This window comes from Heterodontus francisci, chromosome 6, assembly GCF_036365525.1.
Source record: "Heterodontus francisci isolate sHetFra1 chromosome 6, sHetFra1.hap1, whole genome shotgun sequence".
Classification (NCBI taxonomy): Eukaryota; Metazoa; Chordata; class Chondrichthyes; order Heterodontiformes; family Heterodontidae; genus Heterodontus; species Heterodontus francisci.
Genome location: NC_090376.1, coordinates 39296335 through 39312208, shown reverse-complemented (window position 1 = coordinate 39312208; position 15874 = coordinate 39296335). Strand labels below are relative to the sequence as shown.

The window sequence follows — 15874 nt, the reverse complement described above, 5'->3', positions numbered from 1 at the left end:
CAAGGAAGTTCTGCTGAACACATTTCAGAAGTTCTCCACCCTACTTACTTTTTACTCTAACGTTATTGCAATCGATATTTAGGTAATTAAAACCCCCCAATATCACCACTCTATTGTTCTTGCACATATCTGTGATTTCCCTGCAGATTTACTCCTCTATCTCTCTCTCACTATTTGGAGGCCTATAGAATACCCCCAGTTGCTTCTCAACTCTAATCAAACAAATTTCGTCCTTGTCCCCTCACGATCATCCTCCCTTTCCAGAACTACAGTGGCTTTTCTGAGCAGTGCTGGCACCCCACCTCCCTTTTCCCTTCCCTATCTTTGCTGAATACTTTGTATCCTTGAATATTAAGTGCCCAGTCCTCACCATTTTTAAGCCAGGTTTCCATTATTGCCATTACATCATATTCCTATGCCGCTATTTGTGCTTGCAGCTCACCAACCTTATTCACTATACTTTGTGCGTTTACATTCAAACATTGTAAACCTGCCTTTGTATTCCTTGTGGCCCTTATTAGTCTGGTCCCATCTAATATAGTACTCCTTCCCTCTCTTCTATCCAGCACTCTTAATTTCTTTATGGACTTTATTCCTCTCTCCTACTTCTATTAGCTGGTGCCCATTCCCCTGTCAATTTAGTTTAAACCCTCCCCAACCATTATATTGAACCTCCCGATGAGCACTTTGATGTCCCTTTTGAACAGGTGCCTCCTGCCCCAGAACTGGTCCCAATGTCCCAAGAATCTGAAGCCCTCCCTCCTGCAGCATGCTTCAAGCCACGCATTGATCCACCCTATCTTCCTATTTCTACTCTTGCTAACGGGTGACGCTGGCAGTAATCCAGAGATTACCACCTTTTGAACTCCTACTTTTTAACTTCCTCCCCTGCTCCTGAAAATCTGGCCTTAGGACCTCAATACCTACTCTTTCTCTCTCTCGTTGATACTGACATGTCCCACAACTTCTGGCTCACTCCCTTTCTCCTGCAGAATATTATGGATCCTCTCCGTGATGTCCTTTACCCTGACGTCAGGGAGACAATACACCCTGCGGGACTTACGATGGTTACAGAAATGCCTGTCTGCCCCCTAACTATGGAATCTCTTATAACAACTTCATTTCTGTTCTTTACTATTCCCTCCTGTGCAGTCCCCAAAGCTATCAGTTTGAGTAGCACACACCCCTAAGACTTCTGCACCTCCTGCCTGTTCCTACTCTTCCAGATGGCCACCCATCTACTATTATGAACACTCTCTGCCTGTGGGATGACCACCTCCTCGGATGTACGATCCAGGAAACCCTCATCCTCCCTGATGCTTCACAGTGACTCCAGCTGCCTCTCGAGCTCTGAAATGCTGAGCTTGAGCTCAAGCAGCTGGAGACAGTTTCTACACACCAAGTGTCTTGAGGTTCCCACGTGGTGCAGGAATTGCAAGCAACAGGTCTCAGTTGCCATCCTTGATGTAAAAAAAATCTCTATTCCCTTTTTTAGAATCTAGTTTGTACCTTGTTTAAACTGTACATTTTAATTAATGTCTCTAGACCTGTTCTGTGCTCATTTTTAAAATTATTTTGCTGTTATACTTATCCCGATTGAAATTTTATTAATTAGTTTAACTAATTAGCTATAAATTTAATACAGCACTTTATAGTTTCCTGTTCCTAGTTTAAAGCACTGGCATAGTTTATATAAAAAAAACTATTATTCACCTGTCACCTCCCTGCTGTCCTCTGACATCACTCCTTGCATTTTTGGAAATACACTGATCAGGTCAGATCTGTTTCCCTGCCACCCCCCACCCCAACCTCCCTCCCTCTCTCTCTCTCTCTCATATCCTCTGCTAGTGTGACCGATCAGGTCTGCACTGCAGCTCGCGCTGTCCTTCTCTCTTATCCTCTGCTGCCACTACTATTGTCTCTGAACAGGTCCATGCTGTTCCCCCGTGCGCTTTTATTGTCTGTCGCCGCTGCTGGTGTGTCCAGTCAGGTCTGCGCTGTTGCCCCGTGCTCACTCACTTTTTTTTAATCCACTGCTGCCGCTACTGTTGTCTCTGATCAGGTCCGCGCTGTTCCCCTGTTCTTTTCTGCCCCTCATCCTATACTGCCACTGCTGGTGTCTCCGATCAGGTCTGCGCTGTTTCCGTATGAACATATGAATTAGGAGCAGAAGTAGGCCATTCGGCCCCTCGAGCCTGCTCTGCCATTCATTAAGATCATGGCTGATCTGTTTATTCCCCACTCTCTCTCTCTTTTATTCACCGCTGCCACTGCTCGTGCGTCTGATCAGGTCCATGATGTCCCCATGCTCTGCGCTTACTGGTGTGTCCGATCAGATCTGTGCTGTTCCCCTGCTGTCTCTCTCTTTTATTCTCTGCCACCTCTTCTGGTGTCTCTGAACATGCCCACACTCCTGATAAGAGGTTAACAAACCACCGGCTTCCTGCGCCGCATTCTTCTGGTCTGACACATGCACTGAGCACTGGTCGGTTTCCTGGACAGTCTTGTACCATTCTTAAATCTCTCTCGCCAATTTTCCATTCTCTCTTTCCTGTGGTTACACAGCCTGATTCTAGCAAAAAGCACTTGGTATTTACAGTGGTCTCGCACTGTCTTTCAAGGCTTCCTTATTTGTCGCATTCCAGACAGACGTAGCACTTTTTGAGTTTTGTCAATCTTCTCAATATGCCCTCTTGAACAGTCAGTTTAGCAGTTCTTCTAACCAAACTCTGCTCCTTTAGTGGGCAGTTCATCCAGGTAAAATCTAAAAATTGTTCCAAGAGTTTACGATTTTGATACTTCAACATATAAAGGTAGAAATTACTGTCAGCAGTGCCATCATATGTGCACTTGTACCAGGGAACACTGGGGATATGGGGTGAGTAATCCTGAATATTTAACATAACAAATTCCTCTCCTTGCTGTTATAATGGTGGTATTGGCCCTTGTATTTTTTAAATGAGAGGGATTTTGTATAACAACATTAATAATTCCTCAGGTGGCATTACTGTTTTATCTTTTTTCCACTGGACACAGTGGGTACATATACAAAACAAGAAGCTTTTTCTATTTTCCCTCTTTATCCTGCAGTAATAATTTCATTTGTACAGTGCACTTAATTTAAACACATGGCAGAGATGAGAGTGAGAAAAATTGATGCTGAAGCAGCGGTGATCTAAACCATGATTGAAGAGATAAGTTTTAAAATGCTGAGGGCTCCGCTGCCACTGGAAACATCAAAGGGAATGGAGGGCGAATATAGCATGAGCAGAGTTTGCAGAGATAGGTTGGGATGAAACCAAGGAGAAATTAAAAAAACTTCAAGGATTTTAAATTTTGATGCATTGGATGTTGGGGGTGAAGAATGTCACTGAGGTGGCAATAAAGAGCCTTCATGATGGAGAGGATATAGGCACTGAACCCATGCTTAAAAGTGTAGGTTGCCCTGAAATATCAATTGGCTGCCCATCTTTCCCTTATTGGAGAGAAACTTGGAGACCAACTATTTTTGCTGCCTCTTTGTTCATGATTTGCTCACTACAGGCAGTGGCTTCTTGGGTCAGCTATGTACAGCTGTAACCAGCTAAGTAATTGAAGGAGCATGTTTCCAATTTGCCATCAATGCTTTGAGAAGTCTACACCACTTTAAACAAGTTTATCTCATCAGAATTTACAGAAACATTATAGACTTTAGTGCATAATCTAGGCTGATCTAAGATGAAGAGCAATATTTTGGGATATCAGATTTGCTGAGGGTGAAGTTGGTTAATGCCAGTTGTATAAAATTGATTTGATTTAGCATCAGTGAGCTGAAAAGTGTTCTTTAAATGACTGGCAGAGCGAGACTGGCATCTATGGCATTGTTGCCAGTTCCATATTGAAATACTGGTATGACTTTATTTTGGTCAAATGAACTTAAGTAAACAGTAAATTAATTTTGCACGCGTTATTAAAGAGATTGTGTCAAACGGATTAACATACAAGTTGCTGTAGTTATTAAAGGTATAAATTCTTTCGGCTCTTTATGAGCTTCATAAATACAAACACGTTAAAATATTTTTTCTATGTTTGCCTGATTTGTCACTGAAGTAATATCTACAATTTGCATCATTACCACCACCTTAAAAATCTGAACTCAATACCATATATAAGGTTTTTCAGTTTATTAACAATTGTACATTCTTAATGTCTTGCTTTAGAACCTACAGAGTTTCATCAAGCACACTGAGGAAAAAGTGATGACTCTGCTTGAGACAGTAAATACTTCAAAGTTGTCCAGAGATTTTGATGCTCATCTTCTTGCTCCGACTCACAGGAAGTCCAGTTTTGTTCCAGTTAATAGCACTGTGGTATGTGTAAATGCATTCTACTAAAATCTCCCTTTATCATAAGTATATTTTACTTTCATAATTAATTTTTTTATTTGCTAGTTTTTCCACAAAAACACTTGTCAGGCAGGAACATTTTTATACAGTGAAAAAAAATCATTTCTGTGATCAACATTTTTAAGAAATATTTGAAGTAAGATAAATTCATTCTGGTGTACCTTGTGCCTATTTGAATAGATTATTCATTGTTACAAACAAAATATTTTAAAGATGGAAATAAAAGTAAAATACTGCGCTTACTGGAAATCTGAAATAAAAACAAAGTGCTGGAACTACTCAGCAGGCTTGGCAGCATCTGTGGAGACAAACACAGGCGGCGCAGTGGTTAGCACCGCAGCCTCACTGCTCCAGCGACCCGGGTTCAATTCTGGGTACTGCCTGTGTGAAGTTTGCAAGTTCTCCCTGTGTCTGCGTGGGTTTTCTCCGGGTGCTCCGGTTTCCTCCCACATGCCAAAGACTTGCAGGTTGATAGGTAAATTGGCCATTAGCAATTGCCCCTAGTATAGGTAGGTGGTAGGGAAATATAGGGACAGGTGGGGATGTGGTAGGAATATGGAACTGGTGTAGGATTAGTATAAATGGGTGGTTGATGGTCGGCACAGACTCGGTGGGCCGAAAGGCCTGTTTCAGTGCTGTATCTCTAAATAAAAAAAAATAAAATAAATTTTTAAAAAAGTTCACATTTCAGATCGATGACCTTTCATCAGAACTGGCAAAGGTTATAAATGTAATAGGCTTTGAGCAAGTGAAAGAGGTGGGGGGGAAGAGCAACAAAGGAAAGTTCTGTGATGAGGGGAGGGCGGGAGAGATTAAATGACAAAAGATGTCATGGAACAAAAGGCAAAGAGAGTGGCTATAGTTGTAATAAAAAACAAAGCATTTGTTCAGAGACAGTGTTAATGGCAGAATAATGAACGGCTGTGTCCGAAAGCAAAAACATGAAAAACAAGTTTTAAGACTGGCACATGGTTTAATAAAAGATCAAAATGGGGATCATGGTCTGAAATTGTTGAACTCAGTGTTGAGTCCAGAAGGCTGTAAAGTGCCTAATCGGAAGATGCAGTGCTGTTCTTCGAGCTTGCATTGAGCTTCACTAGAACACTGCAGCAGGCTGAGAACAGAAATGTGGGCATGAGAGCAAGGTGGTGAATTTAAATGACGAGCAACTGGAAGCTCGAGGTCATGCTTGCTGACTGGAGGTGTTCTGCAAAGCAGTCACGCTATCTGTGTAGAGGAGACTGCATTGTGAGCATCAAGTACAGTATATTAAATTGAGAGACGTACAAGTAAATCACTGCTTCTCCTGGAAATGAGTGTTTGGAACCTTGGATAGTGAGGAGAGTAGTCGTAAAAGGGCTGGTGTTACAGCTCCTGTGATTGCATGGGAAAGTGCCGTGGGAAGGGCACAAGGTGTCGGGGATTTTTATTTTTATTTATTTAGAGATACAGCACTGAAACAGGCCCTTCGGCCCACCGAGTCTGTGCCGACCAACAACCACCCATTTATACTAATCCTGCATTAACCCCATATGCTCTACCACATCCCCACCATTCTCCGACCACCTACCTACACTAGGGGCAATTTACAATGGCCAATTTACCTATCAACCTGCAAGTCTTTGGAGGTGGGAGGAAACCGGAGCACCCGGCGGAAACCCACGCAGACACGGGGAGAACTTGCAAACTTCGCGCAGACAGTACCCAGAATTGAAACCGGGTCACTGGAGCTGTGAGGCTGCGGTGCTAACCACTGCTGATGGAGGAGAGGACCAGGGTGTCACAGGGAAAGGTGCCTTCCGAATGCTAACAGGGGAGGAGGAGGGAAGATGTGTTTGGTGGTGGGGGTCGCAGAAATGGCAGAGGATGATCCTTTGGACACTGAGGCTGGTAGGGTGGAAAGTGAGGACAAGGGGAACCCTATTGCGCTTCTGGGAAGAGGGGAAGGGGTGAGAGCAGAGGTGCAGGAAATAGGTCAGATACAGTCGAGGGCCTTGTCAACCACCAAGCATGACCCCCTAGCTTCCGGTTGATTGCCATTTTCATTTACCACCCTGCTCTCACGCCCACATTTCTGTTCTCAGCCTGCTGCAATGTTCCAGCGAAGCTCAATGCAAGCTCGAGGAGCAGCACCTCATCTTCCGATTAGGCACTTTACAGCCTTCTGGACTCAACAATTTCAGACCATGACCCCCATTTCGATTTTTTTTTAATCCATGTACTGGTCTTAAACTTGTTTTTCATGTTTTTGCTTATGGACAGAGCTGTTCATTATTCTGCCATTAACTCTCTCTCCGGACAAATGCTTGTCTTTTTACTACAACTATCACAGACCTTCCCTTTGTTGCTGTTCTTCCCCTGCCCCCACTTCAATTGCTCAAAACCTGTTACATTTCTAACCTTTGCCAATTTTGACGAAAAGTCATTGACTTGAAACGTTAACTCTATTTCTCTCTCCACAGATACTGCCAGACCTGCTGAAGATTTCCAGCACTTTGTTTTTATCTTTCAGATGGATTGTTTAACAATGCAGTAGTTGGAGAATTAAAATAAAATATCAGTTTTTGGGAACGAAGTCTAGCTCTAAATCCAAAATCTACCAAATCTAATAGTCCCTAATTTGGATCTACCTTTTCCCAGAAAAAACACATTAACCTAGTGTTTGTGTTAAACCAAAAACTGACTTTTGATAATTTCAGGAAAGCTGCTGGTTTGTTTCTCACTTCAGATAGTCCTGTATGTTTTGACTGTGTGGCATGCCAGTGACCCTGTTTATATGATAAAATGAAAGCAAAATACTGTGGATACTGGAAATCTGAAATAAAAACAAAGTGCTGGAAATATGCAGCAGCTCTGGCAGCATCTGTGGAGAAAGAGAATTAATGTTGCAGGTCGATGACCATTCATCAGAAGTTCTGATGAAAGGTCATTGACCTGAAACATCAACTCTCTCTCTCCACAGGTGCTGTGCCAGGCCTGCTGAATATTTCCAGCACTTTCTGTTTTTATTCTATTTATATGGTCATGTGCAGTTAAATAATAACAGTAATTTTTATGTAGCACTATTAAAATAGTAAAATGTCCCAAGGTGTTTCACAGGAGCTTAATCAGATACAAATTCACAGCAAGCCAAACAAAGAGTTATGAGGATTGGTGATTTAAAAACTTGGTCCAAGAGGGAGGTTTTAAGTAGTGTCTTAAAAGGGGTAGAGGTTTAGGAAGGGATTATCAGACCTTACGTCCAAGGTGGCTGATGGTACTGCTCTCAATGGTGGGGCGGGGGGGGGAATGCACAAGAAACCATAGCTGGTGAGCACAGAATGCTGAGTCTCAACCAGGAGACACAATCTCAGATTAAGAGGTAGGCCATTTAGGACTGAGATGAGGAATTTCTTCAGAGGGTTCTGAATCTTTGGAATTCTCTGCCCCAAAGGGTTGTGGAAGCTCAGTATTGAGTATATTCAAGACAGAGATTGATAGATTTCTAGATAATAAAGATGTCAAGGAATATGGGGATAATGCAGAAAGGTAGTGTTGAGGTAGAAAATCAGCCATGATCTAGTTGAATGGTGGAGCAGGCTTGAGGGGCTGAATGGCCTACTCCTGCTCCTATTTCTTATGTAAGATTGGAGGAGAAAGATTTTTAATCCAACAGATTCTGCTGAATCAGATCTTTAAAAGTTAATAAAAGTGTTTCATCGATTCAATAATCCCTAATGTACTGATTTCTTTTCTTGTTATGCTCCTTAACAGCTTACTTCATCTAATGCTAAAAGTAAGCCACAGACACTTTCAGCAGCTGAAGAATCTGGATCCAGATCTGCATTGTGTAACACAAAAATGACATCTGATGATTCCCCCTCAAGTTTGAAGCAGAAAAAAATTAGTTTCTTATCTAGAATTCCTTCTCCAGTTCCGTTGTCTCCCCTCTGCAATTCTGTTTCAGCAGCTGTACAGAAAGGGTTTAGACCACCTAGGAGATGTGTCACACCACAAAGCTGTGCAGAAGCAATTCAAACTGCTAGTAATAAACTTTCCCAGGCATCATCTTTGAAGTGGACTGAAATTTCCAAAATAGCTGAAGATCAATGGGTTACAGATGAGGAACTTGCAATGATAAACACTCAGGTACTTCGTGAAGGTTGGGCAAATGGGCACCGTAAAAATGAGAAAGGAAAGGCACAAATCATCAATTCTAAGGACATTACCATATCATCTGAAAATGTTAAAAATAGTGACATTGATCTTGGATCTCAAATTTCCAAAATAGCTGAAGACAATTGGGTTACAGATGAGGAACTTGCAATGATAAATACACAGGCACTTTTTGAAGGGTGTGCGAATGGGAGCAGTGAAAAGGAGAGATGGAAGGTGCAAAGATCACAGATTATCAATACTACAGACCTTGTCTTATTGCCACAAAATGCTGGTTATCTTGATAGTGAACTTGAGAGCAAAGTTTCCAAAATTGTTGAAGATAATTGGGTTGCAGATGAAGAGCTTGCAATGATAAATACTCAGGTGCTCTGTGAAGCTTGGGTAAATGGGAGCAGCGAAAATAATAGAGGCAAGATTGAAAAGGCAAAAGTCGTCAGTTCTAATGACACTGCCTCAATGCAACAAAATGTTAAAATTTATCTTGACCGTGAACTTGAAATAGTCACTGCCTTGCCAGATAAAAATCCACCTGTTGTATCACAGTCCAAAAGAAGGCGTAAAGATGAATCTAGTATTGTAAGTTCAAGTGAAGACACTTGCCAGTCTAAAAGGAGAACTGTCACTGGCCAAAACAGTGATGGTGACAAAGTTGAAGTACAGGATGAGGATGATTTAGATAACAAACAAGTTTTGTCTCATAAGAAAGTGCAGAAGAAAAAATGAAATTGTTGCATTTTTCACTGCATTTGGACATTGTTTTGAAGTAAATATTTGGGTGTAAACTAGATCCATGCATTGCTGGTGCTCCCAATTATACATCTAGAAATTTTGTAAATGCACAATGTACCAATTTTGAATAAACGGTTTTCTTTTGTATGTACTTTGTCAGATCTAACTGCCATTTCATAATTTGTCATTCTTCATGCACTGAGTGACACGGGTTGCAAACACAGTATACTTTAGCTATGAGCCAAACTGATCACAGAAATATTATTTCTTCCAATTGTTATGAATTTGCTCTGTGAAGTGAGGATAGACCTTCTCAATATAGCTGCTGGTATGGTCACAGCACAACACTGCTCATGGGTATATACTAATTGGCTAGTCACCAGGATGAAAAAAATCAATAGTGTTGTAGGGATAACAATCTAAGGTTGCAAGCTGAGGCCAACAGCTAGGGGAGAAAAGGTGGATTTTATGGTACATCTGCCTATGCTTCTGAAAGAGGGGTGGGTGGGGGAACAGAATTGTAACCATTTTAGCAAACCCTACTATTCAAGAAAGTGGAGAGAGAGAAAATGGAGAACAATAGGCTAGTTGGTGCATGAAAATTATACTACAGAGTAGCAACAGGTATACTGTAATAGTTTTTTGTCTCAGGAAATGTATTGAGTATTACACACAAATAGAACACAATATAAACATTATTTGCATTTTGCTTTATCACTTCCAAGGCTTTTGCAAGGATTTGGCACTGCACTTCCAAACAAGTTACCATAATATATTTTTCCATCAACACAACATTCATGGCAATCTAGTTTCCTCTCCAATTGCTGATCCTTCATACATCTTATCCATTCATCATCCAACCACAGTCACTGTCTTCCTAATAATTCCACCACATTCACCAGCTTCCTTTAAAAGAACACGGGGGTAGAGTTTGCACAAGTTTTATCAGCACAATCCAGGAATAATCAGCCAAACCAACGCGTAAGATCAGGGAATTTTTAAATATAGGTTTCGTCAAGCATAAAGTAAGTTTCTGCAATCTTTGATGCTGATCTAAAAACCTAAGTCGGCCCCGCTCTTAAACTGGTCATGCCCCCAGATCAAAATAATGAGGATCAAAATAATGATGGATGGCAGATTTCTGCCTATTGCCCTCATTTGTAGCCATTTGAGAGGGGAGCTCTTCAAATTGAGCTTGTTTACTTAGGTGCACAGTAAACATGTTTTAGAAGTTTTTATATATTTAAAAGTATTTACTGACGAGTTTGCATAAATCAAGCTAATAATGGTAATTGTGGTCTTAAAAAGAGAAATTAAAAGTTCAACCAGCCCTTAACAGTGCGGCCTCCAAGTTGTTAACAGTTTATCTCATGATTCAATTTATAGATGTTAAAGAATTTAGCATAAATGATATTAGGAGAAATATCACAAGGGAGATTTGTCTTACTTGCTGAAGAAGTAAGAGCTGTGTTTTTAAATGTGGGATAAAAGACTAAACATTATGCTGCGCATTATGGTTTCAAATGATTACTTTAACGAAAAACATTGTTGTGTTCTAAATAAACTGTTAGAGTGGTATAGCTACACCATGATTATAGATATTGCCTTTGGTTCGAAGAACAGTTTTTATAATTGCGGCCATTATTTTTTCCAATATAGCTGAGACGATAAATTATATGTGCTATTAGAAGCTTTTTTTAAGCACAAGAATCAATAGCTGAAAAAATTGTCAATTCTACGCAAAAGAAAACGTGCAGTGATGTTTCTTCAGGGGAAAAAAGTTGATAAAGCCAAAGGCTAATTTAAGATTTGGGTAGCGTCACAATTCAACTTTGAAAACAAAAATAACTTTTTTTACCTATTCCTGGGAATGTAGAAACTGGATTTTTCCCCGAACTATATACAAGATTGAAATTACATGAAATTCATCAGTAACTAGTCATTCTTAAAAGTGTTAAAGCAAATGACTTTACAGCATCAGTAAGTGCATAATGCTTCTTAGATTTTCTCAATATACAATTTTTTCCTATTAAAGAATGTTTAGGCCTTTTTCCTGTACATGTAGATCTCCTGGGTAGCTAGAGGACTGGCACATGACTCAATCCTTTAAGGTCAATGCTTCTAAAAGACAGAAAAAACTACTGTGGTTCAGGATCAATTTAGATGCTGCTTTTAGTGGGGGTTGTTCCAGCTCAAGTAGTTTTTGGCTCCGAAAAGTACTTGTGTAATTCTAAAAGTACTACATGGAAATTATATTCCTCTGCTAGCTCAGTAGTCAAACTTGTATATTGCTGATGCCAAATTACCATGTAAACAAAAAATTGTGGTATGAAAAAGCAAGACAATATTTAAACTTCAAGGAAAATCCATCTCCTTTACACTTTGTTACTTCTAAATGGCTGTTGTCTTGATACTTCATCTCAATGATCTATTCATTTGGGGAATTTTGATTACTTATTTCAGCTGTGGAATCTTGAACAAAGTTAGCCAAAATGTGGTTTTCTGCCAAATCAAGGAACAAGAGATTTGAAATTAGGTTTTAAAGAATTTTTTGTGAGCCTAGGTGTGGTATTCGCATTGACCCCAACCCAGAGGCGTGCACCTTTACATTTGCACAAGATGGAAGTTCTGCAGTGGATAGCCTTGTACTCAAATGTCCAGCAAAACGTGTCTAAAGCAACAAAGTATTTTATTCTTAGAATTTTTGGTCCCAATCTGGTTTCATTATATAAAACATATGTACATATCATGGTTAAAAATTACAAACGTAAAAAAAAATTACACAAACCTAGAAATGAAAAGCTGGTGTCTGTAAAAGTGACTATGAAGCAGTTGATTTGTCATAAAAACTCATCTGGTTCACTAATGTCTTTTAGGGAACGAAACCTGCCATCCTTACCCCATGTGGGGTATATGTAAATTCCAGTCAAACACTGACATTGTTTACTTTATAACACTCTCCTGGCCTAGCAATCCACTCAGTTATATCAAACTGCTACAAAGAATAACAAGTACAACAGTTCAAGACAATAACTCGCCATTACCTTCTCAGGGCAACTTAAGATGGGCAATAAATGCCAGCATTGCCCACATCCTGAGAATGAATTAAAAATAACTGTAGATAACAGGTATTAAATTACACATCTGCAATTAGGAGTATAAAATTGTTATACAGAGTCTACAATATTAAAAATACAATTAAAACATAAAGCAACTGGGAAACAAAATGCATTTTACCATTACAAATCTATAAACATTCAATCTATAAATGCTGGAAAATACCTGCAGAAAATTATACAGCATAGGTTTGCTGCAGTAATTTCTAGTTCATAGCCTGTGACCATCTTAAAAAATTAATCAAATTATATTTGTCAAAATTACGATAGAATAAAGTCTGTTAGTCACACTTGTCATCATTACATTGTGATTAAAGACCTGAAGTGGTAAGTCCTCTGCTTTCTTTGCTGACTTGTCCTTAAGTTAAAAAAACTTTAAAACCATTGTGTTTGATTCTGTTTCAAATTTGAATTTGTATTACTGGATTTGTGCAATTAGTATTAAATCCTCCAGGTACTGAGTTTGTACAAACTCTTCGCCAGTATAGCTCCTGTTCCTCTTCCAAAAGCAACCTGTTGGCAGCTTTGACATCAGTTATTTCGGGCTTCCCTTTCTGCATGCAGCACTTTGTCAATAGTGATATTCCTCTCGTACCGTTCCTTCATTCGTTCAATTGTTTCTCTTGGGACACCATGAGTATTTATTCTGCACACATTCAAAAGAATGTATAAAATTATACTGTCCATTATAAACATAACTAAAGAGTACTGCATTTTATAACTTGTATGACTGAGTTAACTTAATATTCGGATAAGATCAAAAACCACAAGTGTCAACTTGAAAGCACACTCACCTCACTCACCTCTATGTTCAGACCCTTGTTCAGGATAAGCATATAATTTAGTTTTAACCAAGGGAGTACTGTTTTGTCATGGGTGCCATCTTTCAAATGAGATGTTAAACGGGTACAATATCTTGGTGGTCACGATACTGGACAAGAAGCCCAGACTTTGACAGTCAGAAAAAATTGTTAAACTGAATTCAATAAATCTGGTAATGATAGTGAACACTACCAGATTGTCATAAAAATCTAACTACTTAATTAATGATTGGTGTCCTTCAGGGAAGGAAGCCAGACATCCCCTTTCTGTGACTACATCACTCCACTCTCAAACTACATAAGTTGATTCTTAAAGCAACTAGAGATGGGCAACAAATACTGACATGTGAACATAAAAGATCGAATGGAAGGAGATCAAGGGACTTCTCTCGGTGTCCAGATCAGCATTCATCCCTCAGTTATCAGCGAACAGATTAATTTGTCATTTCTGATGAAAGGTCACACAGACTTGAAATGTTAACTCTGTTTTTCTCTCCACAGATGCTGCCAGACCTGCTGAGTATTTCCAGCATTTTCTGTTTTTGTTTCAGATTTCCAGCATCCACAGTATTTTGTTTTTGTGTTAACTTGTAATTTATCTTACTGCTGCTACAAAACCTTGCTACTGCATTTGCACCCATAACAGGGAAACTTAATCAATTCATATAAACTCAGACATTATAGATACTTTGTATTTGTGTATTCAGTGTAATGTACCTGAAATATTTGTGTGATCACAATGGAGCAATGGGAAATCTGGTTAAAAGAATTCTCCAATTAACTGAAAATTAGGAGAGAATGGAGGTTGGCAGCATATCATTACGTGAAGATCAGTTACTGATTACAGTCATAGAGTTATACAGCACAGAAACAAACCCTTCGGCCCACCATGTCCGCACTGGCCATCAAGCCGAACTATTCTAATCCCATTTTTCAGCACTTGGCCCGTAGCCTTGTATGCTATGGCGTTTCAAGTGCTCATCTAAAAACTTCTTAAATGTTGAGGGTTCCTGCCTCTAACTTCCCTTAAGGCAGTGTGTTCCAGATTCCAACCACCCTCTGGGTGAAAACATTTTTCCTCAAATCTCCTCTAAACCTCCTGCCCCTTACCTTAAATCTATGCCCCTGGTTATTGACCCCTCCGCTAAGGGAAAAAGTCTCTTCCTATCTAACCTATCAATGCCCCTCATAAATTTTGTATACCTCAATCAGGTCCCCCCTCAGCCTTCTCTGCTGTAAGGAAAACAACCCTAGCCTCTCTTCATAGCTGAAATTCTCCAGCCCAGGCAACATCCTGGTGAATCTCCTCTGCACCCTCTCCAGTGCAATCACATCTTTCCTATAGTGTGATGCCCAGAACTGTACACGGTACTGCAGCTGTGGCTTAACTGGTGTTTTATTAAGCTCCATCATAACCTCCCTGCTCTCATATTCTATGCCTCGGCTAATAAAGGCAAGTATCCCATATGCCTTCCAAACCACCTTATCTACCCATGCTGCTGCCTTCAGTGATCTATGGACAAGTACGCCAAGGTCCCTCTGACCGTCTGTACTTCCTATGGTCCTACCATCCATTGTATATTCCCTTGCCTTGTTAGTCCTCCAAAAATGCATCACCTCACACTTCTCAAGATTAAAGTCCATTTGCCACTGCTCTGCCCATCTTACCAGCCCATCTATATTGTCCTGTAATCTAAGGCTTTCCTCCTCACTATTTATGACACCACCAATTTTCGTGTCATCTGTGAACTTACTGATCATACCTCCTATATTCACATCTAAATCATTAATATACACTACAAATAGCAAGGGTCCCAGCACCAATCCCTGCGATACACCACTGGTCACAGGCTTCCAATCGCAAAAACAACCCTCGATCATCATCCTCTGCCTCCTGCCACTAAGCCAATTTTGGATCCAATGTGCCAAATTGCCCTGGATCCCATGGGCTCTTACCTTCTTAACCAATCTCCCATGCGGGACCTTATCAAAAGCCTTACTGAAGTCCATGTAGACTACATCAACTGCTTTGCCCTCATCTACACACCTAGTCACCTCCTCGAAAAATTCAATCAAATTTGTGAGATATGATCTCCCCCGACAAAGCCATGCTGACTATCCTTGGTTAAGCCCTGCTTCTCCAAGTGGATATTAATCCTGTTCCTCAGAATTTTTTCCAATAGTTTCCCTACCACTGATGTTAGACTCACTGGTCTGTAATTGCTTGATTTATCCCTACCACCCTTCTTGAATAATGGTACCACATTCGCTGTCCTCCAGTCCTCTGGCACCTCTCCTGTGGCCAGAGAGGATTTGAAAATTTGTGTCAGAGCCCCAGTAATCACCTCCCTTGCCTCACATAACAGCCTGGATACATCTCATCTGGGCCTGGGGATTTATCCACTTTTTAGACCGCTAAAACTGCTAATACCTCCTCCTTTTCAATGCTAATTTGTTCAAGTATATCACAATCCCCCTCCCTGATCTCTACACCTACATCGTCCTTCTCCATAGTGAACACAGATGAAAAGTAATCATTTAAAACCTCATCTAGGTCCTCCGGCTCCACTTTGGTCCTTAATGGGTCCTACTCTTTCCCTGTTTATCCTTTTGCCCTTAATATACTTATAAAACGCCTTGGGATATTCCTTTATCTTGCCCGCCT

The 15874-nt window shown here is 40.3% G+C and overlaps 2 protein-coding genes across 7 annotated transcripts in view; one reads left to right on the top strand and one right to left on the bottom strand.

Annotated features, from left to right (window-relative positions):
- Positions 1–9419, top strand: part of brca2 (BRCA2 DNA repair associated) — a 177147-nt gene extending 167728 nt beyond the window's left edge. For all 6 annotated transcript variants that reach the window (XM_068033510.1, XM_068033512.1, XM_068033506.1 and 3 more), the window contains exons 26-27: positions 4200–4349; positions 8139–9419. In XM_068033510.1, the coding sequence (XP_067889611.1) occupies positions 4200–4349; positions 8139–9266 (1278 nt within the window). In that variant the 3' untranslated portion in view covers positions 9267–9419. The remainder of the gene's footprint in view (positions 1–4199; positions 4350–8138) is intronic.
- Positions 9420–11944: 2525 nt separating this feature from the next.
- The window catches only part of LOC137371253 (NEDD4-binding protein 2-like 1), a 19120-nt gene continuing 15190 nt past the window's right edge, over positions 11945–15874 (bottom strand). The window contains exon 5 of the mRNA XM_068033505.1: positions 11945–13034. Within this exon, the coding sequence (XP_067889606.1) occupies positions 12920–13034 (115 nt within the window). The 3' untranslated portion in view covers positions 11945–12919. The remainder of the gene's footprint in view (positions 13035–15874) is intronic.